General features: G+C 40.8%; 1 protein-coding gene across 1 annotated transcript in view; it reads left to right on the top strand.

Moving 5' to 3' along the window:
• Nucleotides 1–5,897: 5,897 nt before the first annotated feature.
• The window catches only part of OTOA (otoancorin), a 90,311-nt gene continuing 80,606 nt past the window's right edge, over nucleotides 5,898–15,602 (top strand). The window contains exons 1-7 of the mRNA XM_043977442.1: nucleotides 5,898–5,985; nucleotides 6,315–6,343; nucleotides 6,438–6,468; nucleotides 6,588–6,615; nucleotides 7,212–7,299; nucleotides 8,469–8,600; nucleotides 13,453–13,688. Coding sequence (XP_043833377.1) covers nucleotides 5,898–5,985; nucleotides 6,315–6,343; nucleotides 6,438–6,468; nucleotides 6,588–6,615; nucleotides 7,212–7,299; nucleotides 8,469–8,600; nucleotides 13,453–13,688 — 632 coding nt within the window. The remainder of the gene's footprint in view (nucleotides 5,986–6,314; nucleotides 6,344–6,437; nucleotides 6,469–6,587; nucleotides 6,616–7,211; nucleotides 7,300–8,468; nucleotides 8,601–13,452; nucleotides 13,689–15,602) is intronic.

Below are 15,602 nucleotides of genomic sequence, written 5' to 3'. Positions count from 1 at the left end.
ATAGGGAGAAAGCAGCAACAAACACAAGAAACCTCATTGTCTGGGAAACGAGATCTTTCTGAATGAGGCCAGTGCCCAGTTGAACACCCAGTGAAACAGCTACCCAGGGGATTCTGTGAAATAGAGGGTCAAAAGCAAAAATTTCATTCTTTCATTTTTTTTTCCTTTTTTGAGGCTGGGTCTCCCCATCTTATCCAGTTTGGAAGTACAGCCACTCCTCATGGGCCCAATCTCACTACTGATTGACAAAGAAGCTTTGACTTGCTCCATTTCTGATCTGGGCCAGTTCATCCCTCCTTAGACAGCATGGTGGTCCCTTGCTACTCGGGACTCACTATATTGATGCTGAACTTAATGTAGACACCTGATCAAGTTTAGAACTATTAGAGCTTAGAACTCCCAAACTCAAGTGATCTGCCAGCCTCAAACCACCCCCCTCTCCTTAGGAACAGCAATTACAGGTATGGACCACCATGCCCTACCAGAAACAAAAGTTTACACAAAGCACAGTGCTTTGGGATCTTTGGGACTCATAAATGCTTGTTGAATGAATTCATGAATCATCTCAAAATAAGGTCTTCCCATCAATTTTTGTAACCCAAATTTAGAGGGGATGCCTCTGGAATCTGAAAGAAGTTTTTCATCTGTTTCACCATTTGACACTTCCAATTTTAGGGTTCTATAATTGCAGAGTGCAATAAAATTCAAATAATTGTTTTCAAACTGGGCTAGAAGCCACTTTTGCAAACTCCACTTGCACTAATACTGAGCAGAGCAAATAAGGCAACATGGCCAAATTCCATTCTAACTCTTGCGTCCTCTGTAAGAACCATTTGAAAATACTTAAAATACATGCAGACATTATGTATCAGCCTTCAAGGCCATGTAGGGTTATCACACAGAAGAAGGCTGGTGGCCAACTTTTTTCTACTTGGTGAAACCAAAGGAGATAAGCTTAAGTTGCAGAATGGAGGAATTAGGTCAGCTTTAAGGAAAAACTCTGTGCTGGTGAGGGTTGTCAGACCCCACAGTGGGTGAGAGAAAGGGATTGGGGTTCCCCTGAAGGTGGCTAAAAAGAAAAACTTCTTACTTGGGTAAAGAGGGACATCCTGGTACCTCCCCAGTAGTACCACGATGCTTTGCTCTAGTTTTGTTTCTTCAGAAAGGGCAAATGAGCTTTAATGAAGACACAAGGTACCAGGAGCATCCTTGGAGGATTTAGGTATGAGCCTGTAGTAGGGACTGTCTAGGTGATCTCTCTAGAATATAGCTCTGGTATCTTCTCCTCTTAAGTTATTAGTCTTTAATTCCCCCAGAAAGGGACAGTATAATTTCTAGTGAGGCAGTGCAATATGGTGATTAGAGAGACGTGTAAGGAAGACTGAGTTCAGGATCTGCCTCTGATGTATATTATCTATGTGACCCAGGCAAGTCATCAAACTTTTCAGTGCCCTCTAGACACTTTAAGTTACAGAGCAGCTGCCAGTATGCATTTGTGGAGAGATTTTCCTTTCTAAACCAGTGAAGTCATGGGTCCTATGAGAGAGACAGACAGACAGAGGACAAAACAAAAAGGCAGAGAGACAGGGAGGGAGGGAGGGAGAGACAGACAGAGAGATAGAGAGACAGAGAGATAGAGAGATAGAGAGTGGCTACACGAGAAAATCCCTAAATTCTCATTTAATGAAACAAGTAAAATGCATACATATAGCTATAGACAGAGGTACCTATCTCTATAAATACATACATACATACATATACATATATATATACATACATACATACATACACACACACACAGACAGACACAGACACAGACAGACAGGCACAGACACAGAGACAGAGAGAGACAGAGGGAGAGTAGGAGAGAGGGAGGGAGGAGACAGAAAGCAAGTTCTAAAATTGAGAAAGTAAGCAATATTGTGTGTGTGTGTGTGTGTGAGAAAGAAATCCTGCAAAACATATCTCCATATTAACCATGTCATAGAAACACCAGAAAAATTATACTTCAATTGAGTCCATCAGTTCTTTTTTTTTAAGTTTTTACATAGTTTATTTATGCTCTGATGAAAAATCATCTTCATGGATAAACATCCTCCATAGTGCCTTTTATTCCTTCTTTTTGCCAGCACCGACATTTGCCTTTGCAGTACCCCTGACTTTCTTCATTCTGTTCTTGCGTTCCTTTCTCTGCTTTCTTGACGTCTTTTTCTTCTCATACAGGCCATGCCTTGCAAGTCTGTGCTTTGGTTCATTTTTCTTTGCATAATCAAGGGAATCATAAATCATGCCAAAGCCTGTTGTTTTGCCAGCACTAAAATGGGTTCTGAATCCAAAGACAAAAATGACATCTGGAGTTATCTTGTACATCTTGGCCAGTTTTTCTCGAATTTCAGTCTTGGGCACTGTGGTCTTTCCAGGATGAAGGACATCTATAACCATCTGTTTACACTGAAGAAGTCATGAACTTCCTGGTTCTGATGGTTACAGTGTCATTCATGGTGGCGGCAGGCTCCTCAAGCAGCAGGAGAGGGGAGTCCATCAGTTCTGAGAGAGATTTCTAACAGCTTGTGCTTTCTTCAAGTACTTGAAAGTGTGGCTCAACCCAGGGAACATGCATGGATTTGAACTGAGCTCCTCTGGCCACTTCAGGGGACACATATGCTCAGAGCTGAAGGACTTAAGGATGATACAAGCAATTCTTTTTTGGTTTCTTTGGGGTTTGTTTGTTTGGTTGGTTGGTTTTTGGGTTTTTTTAGTGAGGCAATTGGGGTTAAGTGACTTGCCCAGGGTCACACAGCTAGTAAGTGTTAAGTGTCTGAGGCTGGATTTGAACTCAGGTACTCCTGACTCCAGGGCCGGTGCTCTATCCACTGCACCAGCTAGATGCCCCATACAAGCAATTCTTAGTCCCCTAAGGGCAGCCGACTTCTTCTTAGAGGCTGGGGTGGGACAGCAATCCTGAGATGCATATCTTCAGCGTTTGAAACTCTCATGAGTTTGAGAGGTCCAGAGCTATTGGGTCCCTCAGTCAGAGCTGATAGGCTGCAGGTGGTGCTTTCTGCCTTCAGAAGGATGAGCCAAACCATAACTCCAAAGGACTTTGGGACTCCATCTCCAGATTGCTATTTAGTCACCTATGCTCAGGAAAAGAGACGAGCAGAAGAGGCTGCTAAGGACCTGAGGTCCAGGCTCAGGCTCACATAAGCAGGCCATATGCCTGCTACGATGTGAACAGCTTCCATAGCTATGGGGGATGTGGTACAAAGGAAGATGGGGGGGGGGCCTCTCCACACCACAGCATGTCCAAGAGAGAGCCTTCAAAGAGTTTCTACACATATTTGGCAGATGGGAAGAGGAGCAGAGTCACTCCTATTAAAGTTTACTAAGTGGGCCACTCTTCCTAGCTCAGTGGCCATTTCTCTTTGATGTAGCCCTCTCCTCCCTGTCCTCGTAGGGACCAAAGGATTGCTGTGTCCTCCCCAAATTCCTCAGTCTAATGCATGCCTGTGAACTCAGCTCAAGCCTACACTTACTCCAGGGAGGGCTCTTGTTACAAAAGGCTATAATATAGAAAAATAATCATATATATTCATTCTAGACACAGAAAGCAAAACTAGGAGTAATGGGAAGTAGTTGTAAGAGAAAAATTTAAGCTTTATTTGAACCACCCCGCCCCAAAAAAGTCTCCTAATGATTAGGGTTAGCCAAAAGGTAAAATAAATGGCTCACCCCAGACAATAGTAGCTTCTCCCTCAGTGGAGGCCTTCCTGTAAACAATGGATTTTTCTGATAGGTTATAGTGAGGAATCTTTTACGGGTAGGGTCTTTGAGGTCCCTTCAAACTCCAATTCTGGACTTCTGGAGTTGTACTTTGTTCAGTTAGCATGACGGAGTATAATAGCATTGTGGGAAATGAAGGTAATGTAACATATAGTCTCTTCTTGTAGAGAACTTAACAATCTCATTGGGACATTTAAAATTAATTTTTATTTTAATTTTTAATATAATCTTAATTTTTATTTAATTAAAATATTAACGATAGAAAAATTATGTAATGTCTGGCATTTATATAATGCTTTTTAGGGTTTATAAATTTTTTTTTGCCATCTCATTTGATTCTCACAACAACCTTGTGAAGTAAGTGCTATCATGATCCCTGTTTTACAAATGGGGAAACTGAGACTGAGAGAGTTTTAAGTGACTTGACCAGAGTCATACAGCTTTTAAGTGTCTGAATGGAGATTCAAGTTCAGACCTTCTTAACTCTATCCACTAAACCACTTGCTCTCTAAGTTAGACATGTGACAAATAGCAATATAAAACTTAACACAACAAGATGACAACACACAAATCTAGGCCACAGTGGATAGAGACACAGACCTGGAATCAGGAAAATCTGAGTTCAAATGCAGTTCTAGACACTTACTGGCTATGTGATCCTGAGCAAGTCACTTAGCCCTATTTGCCTCAGTTTCCTCATTTGTAAAATGAGATGGAGAAAGACATGGCAAACCACTCTAGTATCTTTGCCAAGAAAGCTCCAAATGGGGTCATAAACAGTCAGACACAACTGAAAGAAATGAAAACCAAAAAACACGAATCTATGTAGCACTTCAAGGTTTGTCAGTGTACTCTCCTTACAATACTGGAGCAAAGGGTTCCTTCAGGGGAATAGTAGGAAATGAGATTGGACAGGTAAAATAGGACTAGATTATAAAGGATTTGAATTACCAGATTGACAATTTTTTTTTTTTTGCATTTCATCCTGCAGGTGACAAGAAAACGGAAAGATTTTGAGCAGCGGATTGAGGGAATGACTTTTAGGGAGATTAATGTGGTGCCAGTGTTCAGTTCATTCACAAAAGTAGTTTCATTTGCTCTTCTCTGTAATTCTCAGGTCTGGCAGCATTCTAGTCCACGGACGTGGTTGCAGCCTGAGGTATACAAGAGGCTTCTCTGGGATGATACAGCATGTACCTGCTCAAATGGAAGGCAACCTCAGAGAGACACATTGATGGATGAGGCCTTATCCTTAATTTGCTAGCAGCAAATTCCATTGGCTTGACTCACTTAATAGGTTGGTACCCTCTCTAGACTTCAGTTTCTTCATGTGTAAAATGAGGAAGCTAGACTATATCATCTCTAGGTCCCTTCTAGTTTTAAATCCTGTGAAGCCATGAAAATTCAAGGAGATTTGGTGTGATTAAAAAGAATAATAATAAATCAGTCTTAACACTTACAGGTGATCATTCCATGAGAGCAGTTGAGCCTCGGTGTAAACTGAGGCAATGACTACTATGTGAAAGAGATCATAGTTGTTGGAGTCACTTAAGACCACATTTATTAAGCTGTGTGAGTGATACATTTAGTCCTTGGTAATTTTTATATAGTTTTGTGAAGAAACAGTCCCTAGCTTCAAGATGCTTAAGATCCCTAAGGGAGGACAGGGATTATTCAACTGATAACCTAATTTACCCATTAAAAACTAGTTGCTGATATTTAGAAGCTTTGCTAGGAGATCAGAGATGGCCAGGGACATTAGAGATCCTCTAATTCTCCCATTTACAGATAGAAAAAACCGAGGCCTAAAAAGGACTGCCCAAGGTCACAAAGCAGGTAACTAGTCAAGCTGGGATTTCAACCTGGGTCAGCTGATTCCAAAACCAACATTTTCTTTTCTGTATCTATATATTTACATAAACATATAAATGACTGTATAAGCAAATAAGTCTGGATATGTTAAAAATTTAAAAAAAACTCACTATTTATTATGATTAAAGTTTAAGGGTCACATGTGTTTTTTTTAAAATTCTTTCCTGAGTCTTCATAATTTTCTTTCTTTCTTACTTCTTACAAACCTAAATGTCTCTTTTATCTGGGTCAACCACAGGATAATGTTCAATGAACCCAGAATTTATTTCCTGCTTCTTTTCTTGATGAACCCTTCAGTGGCAGCTTTGAGATCTCCAAATTCTAGACAGGGTAAGTCCTGAAGGAGAATTGATTTTCCATGCACTGGAAAAGTTCTGTGGAATGTATTGTAATAAGTTTAGATCAGTTTAAGTACATGGTATTCTAAGATTGCGGGGCGGGGGGGGAGAGAAATTTGTATCTAGCAAAGTGGTTATGTTTCAAGTTTTCAGAGTTATTCTAAATGTCTCATCCTATATACAGATTGGTATTCGTGGTGATAATTCATCAAGAATTATCCTCATATTTCACTTCTTGCTCTCCACTTATGATACCTTATATTTTAGAAAGGTTGAATAATCTGACTTTAGTTACATGCTCACTGGATTTTTTTTTAACAGATTTGCATCCATTACTGCAGAAAATGGCAGTGAGTATTCAATCTTCTTTTAATCAAAATCCCTTCTACCGTAACACACTAACATTGGGGGTTAATACTTGACTTTATCTCTTATGCCTTCTAGGAAGAAATAATAGAAGGAAGATATCTGAATGGTAATATGTTCCATGGGATCTTGCTTGTTTCTCATTATGGTTTCAAACATAATTGCAACATTGATCTCTCTGTGGTGATTCAGTTTTAAGCTGTCTTTCTGTTTTATTTCCCTGCACAGCTCTTCTGGATTTGATCCAGTTCCAGAGGTAATTCAAAGAATACAAGGGTCTTTACATTCCAGAACATTCTTCTAAGAACTGTAGGTTTGAGAGAAAAGGATGAGGTTGGTGCAGGTTAATGCCTTTCATAGGACATGAAATATCATGGGAGTTTAATACATTTTTAATAATAGTCATGAAATAGAATCAAAGATTTGGGATTGTAACGAGCCCCCCAACCCCCAGTAAGATTTCTCTTAAATTGTAAACCTTTTGGGGTGACTAGGTGGTGCAGTGGATAAAGCACCGGCCCTGGATTCAGGAGGACCTGAGTTCAAATCTGGCCTCAGACACTTGATACTTACTAGCTGTGTGACCCTGGGCAAGTCACTTAACCCCCATTGCCCCACCCCCCCAAAATTATAAGCCTTTCATCTTAATTTTGGTAGATTATTATTATATTATTGAATATTTGCTAAAGTATCACCTTCATCATCATTATCACCTCTTATGGTATTCTACTACTAACTTATTTATTTTTATTGCCCATATTCTCCATATCCCTGTTTCCCATTAACTCAGGCAATTAGTAATTGACATAACAGATCCTTTGACCAGTGTCTTCTCTCTGTTTCCAATTAAAGTTCTAATGTGTGGACCTCGGACCTATCCCAAAGACTCATGGGCTATTTCCACTCACGAAATGTTGCTTTTACTGTGAGCAGTCTTCAGGTTTGTGCAATCTCACCTTCAAGGCATAGCCACATCACTGGACCTATTTCTTTGTGCCAGATCCTTGAAAATTTTGTAGCTGCCACCGCCACCATTAAAATTGTCTCCTGGGCTCTCAACCTGTCTTCCCACAGCCTCAGGAAGACTCTTCTGGAATTGTTCATGATAGTGATCGTTTCTGCTGAAATCAGTCAGTCAGCAATCATTGATTAATCACCTACTGCATGCCAGGCATTGTGCCAAGCTGTAGGGATACAAATACAGAAGTGAGACAATCTCTTTTCTCAAAGAGTTTACATTCTAATGGGGCAATACAACACATAGCATCTCCTTCTCTCTGCTGACCTTTTCCTACAGTAATCTACATGTGTTCAGGGAGAAATAGCTGCTAGGCATAGGGAGAATCTTCTGGGAAATCCCATTGAGAGAAGTATTTCTGATTAGATAGGTAAACTATACCCTAGTAAGTGGACAAAAAAAAAGTGAGGTGCTAGATGTGGCTTTTTTGGTAGTTGCTATATGTGCATGTGTTGTCATATGTGTTTAGATGGTAAATTCCCTAAGGCATGGGACATATTTGCTTTTTCCTTTGTAGTCATCCTGGGGTGGGGGGGTGGGGGGAGGAGAAGTAGGGGAAATAACTTGAAAGAAGAATTGCTCAAAGGGTGAGATTCTCTGTGTACTAGTCCTTACTGACTTTAATACTTGTGAGTAACCAACCCAGTTAGCTTTCTTGGCTGTTGTTAAAGTCTCTGCAGGAAGGAATCCAAAACAGAAACCTCTGCAATATGAGCTTCCTTCCCCAGAAAGTTCAGGAAGAATGAGGTGCTCTGTCTAAGCAAGACTCGAAACAGTCTCCCAAGAAGTGCCCACTTCAACCAGAAAGAACATGGTATCCCTGCTTCCTTGTCCCAAGAAAAGGGATGCATGTTTTCTGTCTCCAGTTCCCTACATCTCTTGTTGGGGTCATGTGAGGGGTTATGAGACAGAGGCTTCTAAGCTAGCCCTGATTCTGAGCCCTTCAGTGCTTGGCAGGTCTCAATGGCTTTGTGCTTTCTTTAAATGGAAGTCTCTGGGGAAACTGAAAAGCCTGGAGACTAGCCAAACAATCTAAAAGGCGTCCTTGCATCCGTCCTGGGTCAATTTGCTTTTATCCCCTTTATTCTCAGGCTACCATGGAAAATTACCTGGAGAATCTTCTCTACCAGCCCCAGAAGCTGCTGGCAGATTTCCGACAGACTGATCACCAGCAGTTCCGAACTGCTATGAAATGCCTATTTGAAGACAAAAAAAGCCGACTGGTGAGGGGGCCCTAGTGGACCTGGAGATAAAGAGGAACTAGGGCCTTAAAACTATTGAGTCTGCCTCAGCACCAGGGATGCTATAGGCAATCAATAAGCTTTTATTTTATTAAGCATCTACTATGAACCAGCCATTATGCTAGGTGGTGTGGTATGGTATACGAATATATAAGTGACACAAGCATCTGCCTTCTCTTTTTCCTGAAGTTATTCAAGTGTATCCAAGGAGAACTAGCTATTGGTTCATTTGAAGCTATCTGGAGGGATCATGGGTAGAGGTCCAGGGAGTCACTGCCTTTCCTCTGACATCTTCAGCTACTAGGTTTAATAAAAGAGTTGTTCCCTCTTTCTCCTATACTCAGGAACTAAGAAAAGCACCAGGGGAGACCCTGAAAAGGAGTAGAATAAGAAAAGAAAAAGGGAGGGGTAGCTAGGTGGCACAGTGGATAAAGCATAGGCCCTGGATTCAGGAGGACCTGAGTTCAAATGCAGCCTCAGACACTTGAAAATTACTAGCTGTGTGACCCTGGGCAAGTCACTCATTGCTCCAAAAGGAAAAAAAAAGAAAAAGAAAAGAAAAAGGAAGGGAAACTTTACCACCTCTAGCTCATCCAAAAGTAATTTGTGAATGATTTTCTTATTGTCAATAAGGAGTGAGTGCATGTGAGGGTTATTAGGACTTAAAGGGACAGAGATTTTGAAAGATTTCCTATGTTGGAGGCAGATATCAAAGAGGATAATTGGCCAGTCAGATTTTGAAAAGTATCTCTAAGATCTGTCTGATTGTAATGAAGGCCATCTTCATCACTGATAACTCCCCCAGAAATGAGTTAGATGAAAATGATTAAATTTTTGTCTAAATAAATTGGGGTGATGATTGTGTAAGACTAATGCTTAATCACACTTCACTTATTTTGATCAAATAGACAAAAGACCAAATAAAGGTCCTATATAAGGCAAAGTTTGCTGACATCAGAACTGGCTGATGAGAAGACACCATGAGGTATTCTAAAGTTCAGAACATATTTTCTCAAACATTCTTAAATACTAGTGTCAGAAATACATAGAGGGGGCAGCTAGGTGGCACAGCGGATAAAGCACTGGCCTGAATTCAGGAGGACCTGAGTTCAAATCCGGCCTCAGACACTTGATGCTTACTAGCTGTGTGACCCTGGGCAAGTCACTTAACCCTCATTGCCCCACCCCAAAAAAAACCTACACCCAAACCCAGAAGTATATAGAAGCAGGTATCATTTAACAAAGCAAATCATCATGGTCTACAAACATACCCTGTCACCACAGAAATAAACTAAGGCACAAAGTTCCAAGCAAGATCAATTTATTAGTAAAATGTGAATTTGTCAATGAATAGAATATCAGCCTCCTCAGCAAGCTAAAAACTTGAATGAGGGCTGACAGATCATTTTTATAGACAAAAGGAGGAGGATCCAAAAGCTAGGAGGCAGACTCATAAATGAGGAAAACAGCATGATTGACTAGAAATTGGCAATGTCTTAACAACAACCCCTCCTTTCATCTTGTTACAAGGGAAATGCTGATTGATTAACTCCACCTGGAAGAATAACTAATGGTATATAGATAACAGAATTCCTCTAATGGTACAAGGACAACTAGTGGTATAGAGATAACAGATTTCTTTTTAATTAAAGTGATTTATAGGGAAACTGAACTTTTAAACTTTACTCAGAGAGGAAAAGCTGAACTTCTGAACTTAGCTCAAAGACAAAGAAACATGATTTTGGCAGTTATACAAAACATCAGCAGTGATACAGAATAGAATCTCCAACAAAATGGAGTCAATAGAATCAATTTGATTTTCTCAATTTCTCAACCATTAATCATCTTTTTTGGGGGGTGGGGGGGTCTGGGCAATGAGGGTTAACTGACTTGCCCAGGGTCACATAGCTAGGAAGTGTCAAGTGTCTGAAGCCAGATTTGAACTCAGGTCCTCCTGAATCCAGGGCCAGTGCTTTATCCACTGCTCCACCTAGCTGCCCCCTCAACCATTAGTCATCAATCTACAAGCATTCAATTCTCTGCTAAATACCAGGCACTATGCTGGATGTTAGAGATACAAAGACAAAAAATGAAAAAAAGTCCCTCAAGAAGCTTACATTCTGTAGAGGGGAAATAAAGTGTTATAAGTTAATGGTGACCATCCAATGGAAAATGGGTTAGGCTTTCTCCCTGTTTCTTTCTGGTGGCCCCCATGATAAAGAGCTGTTGAAGTCTCAAGCCACATTCTCGAGAGACAGGAAGAAGAGAGTGGAACCCAAAGTTTTCTCTTCCTTTAAAGTACACTGAGTGGCTCATTATTCTCTTTACTAAAGAAGCTTGCCAGAAGGGACAGGGGCAAAGACTTACTTACCCCATACTTACTCCATGAGGTAACTCTTGTGTCACATATATCTGTGAGCAGTGGTGTGCTGGAGCTGTCTTGTACTGTTTTGAGAGTCCATTATTAAATTTTCAGTGTAGGGGCAGCTAGGTGGCACAGTGGATAGAGCACCTGCCCTGGAGTCAGGAGGACCTGAGTTCAAATCTGGCTTCAGACACTCAACACTTATTAGCTGTGTGACCCTGGGCAAATCACTTAACCCCAATTGCCTCACCCCCCCAAAAAAAATTTCAGTATAAGCATTTACACCTCAGAAATCAGCAAACTACAAATAGGGCTTGATTTATTGTTTGTTGATTGTCTAGACTTAAGAAAGTGATGGGGAAAATGTTAATACTTCAGAGTAAACTTAAAAGTGTGTTGTGTGGGGAGAACCTCTTATTAAACATTTAGCAGCACACTCATGCCTATCAAGGGGAGGCCTTAGCAACCAGGGCCATCAGGAAAGTTTTCCCATCGGACATGACATTTGAGCTGAGCTTTGAAGGAAGGTAAATATTCTAAGATGTAGAAATGAAGATAAAGTACATTTCAGGCTTGGACGACAGTCAATACAAAAGCATGGAGATAGAAAATGGATTGTTATGTCAAGAGCCACAAGTAGACCAGTTTTGCTGAACTCAATCAATTAATCAATATTTATTCAATGCCTACTATGTACCAGGCACTCTGCTTAGTGCTGGGCATACAAAAAGAGACAAAAGACAAGCCCCCACTTTCAAGGAGCTCACAATCTAATGTGGGAAACATCAAGTAAACAAATATGTTCAAACAAGCTATATATAGGATAAAGGCAATTAACAGAGAAGGCACTAGAATATAGTGGAGTTGGGGAAGACTTCCTGTAAAAGATGGGATTTTAGCTGGGACTTAAAGGAAGCTGAGGAGGTTAGAAGATGGAGATAAGAAGGGAGATTATTTTAGGCATGGAGGACAGAGAAATACCCAATTGGGAGAGAGAGTGTCTTGTTCAAGGAAGGGCTGGAAGGTCAATGTCACTGGATGGAAGAGAACGTAAGTGGGAAGTGAGGTGCAAGAAGAATGGAGCAAGGACTAGGTTATGAAGGGCTTTGAATGCTTAACAGAGCATTTTGTATTTGATCCTGAAGGCAATGGGGGACTCACTGGAGTTTGTTGATTTGTAGGGTGGGATGGGGTGACATGGTCAGACTTGTACTTTAGGAAAATCACTTTAGTGGCTGAATAGAGGATGGATTGAAGTGCAAAGAAGACTTGAGGCAGGCACATTCACCTGCCGACTATTGCAGGAATTGAGGCATGGGGTGATGAAGGTTTGCTCTATAGTGGTATCCGGTGTCAGAGGAGGAGAGAAGGGGGACATATTTGAGAGATGTGATGAAAGTGAAATCAACAGACCCTGGCAACAGATTAGATTTGATGGCTAAGAGATAGTGAGGAGTCTGGCATGACTCTGAGGTTGAGAGCTTGAGGACCTGGAAGGATGATGTTACCCTTTACAATAAAAGAGAAGGAGGTAGGGAGGGTTCAGGCAGAAAAATAATAAGTTCAGTTTCAGACATGTTGAATTCAAGATGTCTCCTGGACATCCGGTTTGAGATGTCAGAAAGATAGTTGGAGATTGAGATGGGAGGTTGGCAGAAATGGGTAAAAGTAGAGTACACAAAGGGGAATAATTAGATAATAAACCTAGAAGACTGGATGGATCCAGGTTCTAAAGGACTTCAAATGACTCTCTTGGGTTACTCTTTTTTTTAAACTTTTTTTTTTTTGCCATACAAGATTAAAATTTAATTGAGAGAAGTTCAACAAAATGAATAAAAATACAGTACAACATAGCTCCCTATAGTAAGGAAAAAGGTCTAGCCCCTATTCCTTTTTTTTCCATATAAATATTTTATTATTTGCCAGTTACATTTAGAGATAGTTTTCAACATTTGGTTTTTTGTTTGTTTTTTTTAGTGAGGCAATTGGGGTTAAGTGACTTGCCCAGGGTCACACAGGTAGTAAGTGTTAAGTGTCTGAGGTCGGATTTGAACTCAGGTACTCCTGACTCCAGGGCCGGTGCTCTATCCACTGGGCCATCTAGCTGCCCCCCCTCTTGGGTTACTCTTAAGAGTAGATGCTGAGGGCAGCTAGGCAGCACACTAATAAAGCACTGGCCCTGGATTCAGAAGAATCTGAGTTCAAATCCAACTCCAGGCCCTTGACATTTACTAGTTGTGTGACCCTAGGCAAGTCCACTTAACCCTCATTACTCTGCAAAAAAAAAAAGGAAAAAAAAAGAGGAGAGATGCTGCTAGAGCTGAGATGTCACTAAGCCAAGTTGCATTGATTTCCCCTGCTATTTCCATCCCCACAAAGTATTGTTTCCCTAAGGGTTCTGATCCAACTAATCAGAACACACCAAAAGCCAACAGGTCACCTCCATCTCTCCTCTCTTGGCTTCTACAGGAACTGGATGACATAGTGATTGATTTGGAGGAAATCCGGGACCATGCCTTGCAGACACCTGGGGTGAACCGAACTCTGTTCCTCATCACCCTGGAGAAATGCTTCCTGATCATGAGTTCCATTGAATGTGTGGATATACTGGGCCAGGTGCTAAGGGTTTCTCCTGGGAGCTTTCTCCTGCCTGAGATCATTGGGAACCTTCCCAGAAATCTTCAGGAAGATTCCTTTAAGAATTTGTGAGTGCTTCATGGTTTCCTTCAGATGATGGTCTTGGTATGAAAGATAAATCATCTTTTATGCACTTACTGCTTATCTGCCAGGCACTGTGCTAGGTACTGGTGTTACAAATACAAGCAAACAGAAATAGGATTAATGTTATTATGTGTATATATATGTGTGTGTGTATATATATATCTATATGTATATGTATAGAGATATATAGATATAACCTATATCAGATTACCTGCTGTCTAGGGGAGGGGGGAGGGAGGGGAGGGAGGGAGAAAAATCTGAAATTGTAAAGCATGTATAAACAAAAGTTGAGAACTATCTTTACATGTAACGGAAAAAATAAAATATCTCATAAGAAGAAAAAAAAAAAAAAACAAATACAAGCAAACAAGACCCTGCCCTCAAAGAGCTTACGTTCTAATGGAAGAAGCTAACACATAAAGGAAGGCTGCAAAAATGGAGGTGGGGGGGGCAGGGCAACAATTTGGAAATGGCTGGAAAGTGATGTGAAGACCTGGCACTGCAGAAAGTACAGTTATCTCTTCCACATCCGGGAGGGGTGATGGGTTAAGGGTGTGACACCCCGTGATCTGGAACATCCATGTAAAATTTTTTGGCCCTTCCTTTGTACCAGAGAAGAAGTCTGAACTTGTTTTCTTTTTCTTTTATGGGGTGTTTACAGTACCTTATTGTAAAACTTGGGTTGATATTATATACTATATAGATATTTTATGCATTTCTGAGTTTCTAAACTTTTTCTGTTTCATCTGCTGGCCCTTGTGGGTCATCTGCAGCTTCCAAAAAACTCCCCCAAAATTCATATTTAATTTCTTATACCCACTCATGATATATAGAAACCATGATGGGGGAAGTCACAACGTGTAAGAGATAACTAAAGTGAAAGCACGTTTGTCAGTGTCCAGCATACCAGGGGCAGAGTCCAAGGTTCTAGTGAGAAAGAGATGAGTATCATGATGGAGAGTACAGGCTAGACAGGAAGTATGTTTTGGAGGATAAAGGGTATTGCGTCTGCAGTAGATTTAAGTAAAATCTTTGTGGGTTTTTGGGGGGGACAATGGGGGTTAAGTGACTTGCCCAGGGTCACACAGCTAGAAAGTGTCAAGTGTCTGAGGCTGGATTTGAACTCAGATCCTCCTGAATCCAGGGCCGGTGCTCTATCCACTGTGCCACCTAGCTGCCCCTAAGTAAAATCTTTAAGCTGAAATAGAGTACAGTTGTAATGGAAGGTTCCTGCCCACAGATAGACCTTATGTTATTGACATTGTCAGTAGGACAAATTATTGGAGTTCTTTTTATGGTTGTGATGATCCATCATCTATTGTCAGTGCTCATTTGTCAGATAGCTGAATGAGACTGGTGTTCAAGCCACAGTAGCTATGGTCTCTTTAGCATGGTACTATAACAGAGCAGGTGATAACCTTCATTCGCTTATTAAGCACCCACTCTGTGCAAAGTATTGTCTTTCTTCAGCAAGAACAATGACATACAAGACATTGATGTTGTTGAGTCGCTTTTCAGTCTTGTCCAGTCTATTTGGGGTTTTCTTGGCAAAGATAATGGAGTCGTTTGCCATTTCCTTCTCCATCTCATTTTACAGATGAAGAACTGAGGCAAACAAGGTTAAGTGACTTGTCCAGGGTCACATAGCCAGTAAGTGTTTTGAGTCTGGATTTGAACTGACAAAGATGAGTCTTTCTGACTCCAGGCCCAGCACTCTATCCATCCATGGTCCTTGCCTTTAGAGAGCTTACAATTTAGGGAAGAAAGTCGAGACATATAAAGATTGCCTAAGCAAAGTTCAAGCAATTTGTTATTAGGATGCAAAGGTTTATAAAAATACTGAAAACCAGCTTATTTTTGTAGGGTGGCCCAACAGTTCATGATTAGGTTAGCTCTTC

The sequence above is a fragment of the Dromiciops gliroides genome, chromosome 1 (assembly GCF_019393635.1).
Source record: "Dromiciops gliroides isolate mDroGli1 chromosome 1, mDroGli1.pri, whole genome shotgun sequence".
Classification (NCBI taxonomy): Eukaryota; Metazoa; Chordata; class Mammalia; order Microbiotheria; family Microbiotheriidae; genus Dromiciops; species Dromiciops gliroides.
The sequence above is the reverse complement of the archived record's forward strand: the minus strand, read 5'-3'. Positions and strand labels throughout refer to the sequence as shown.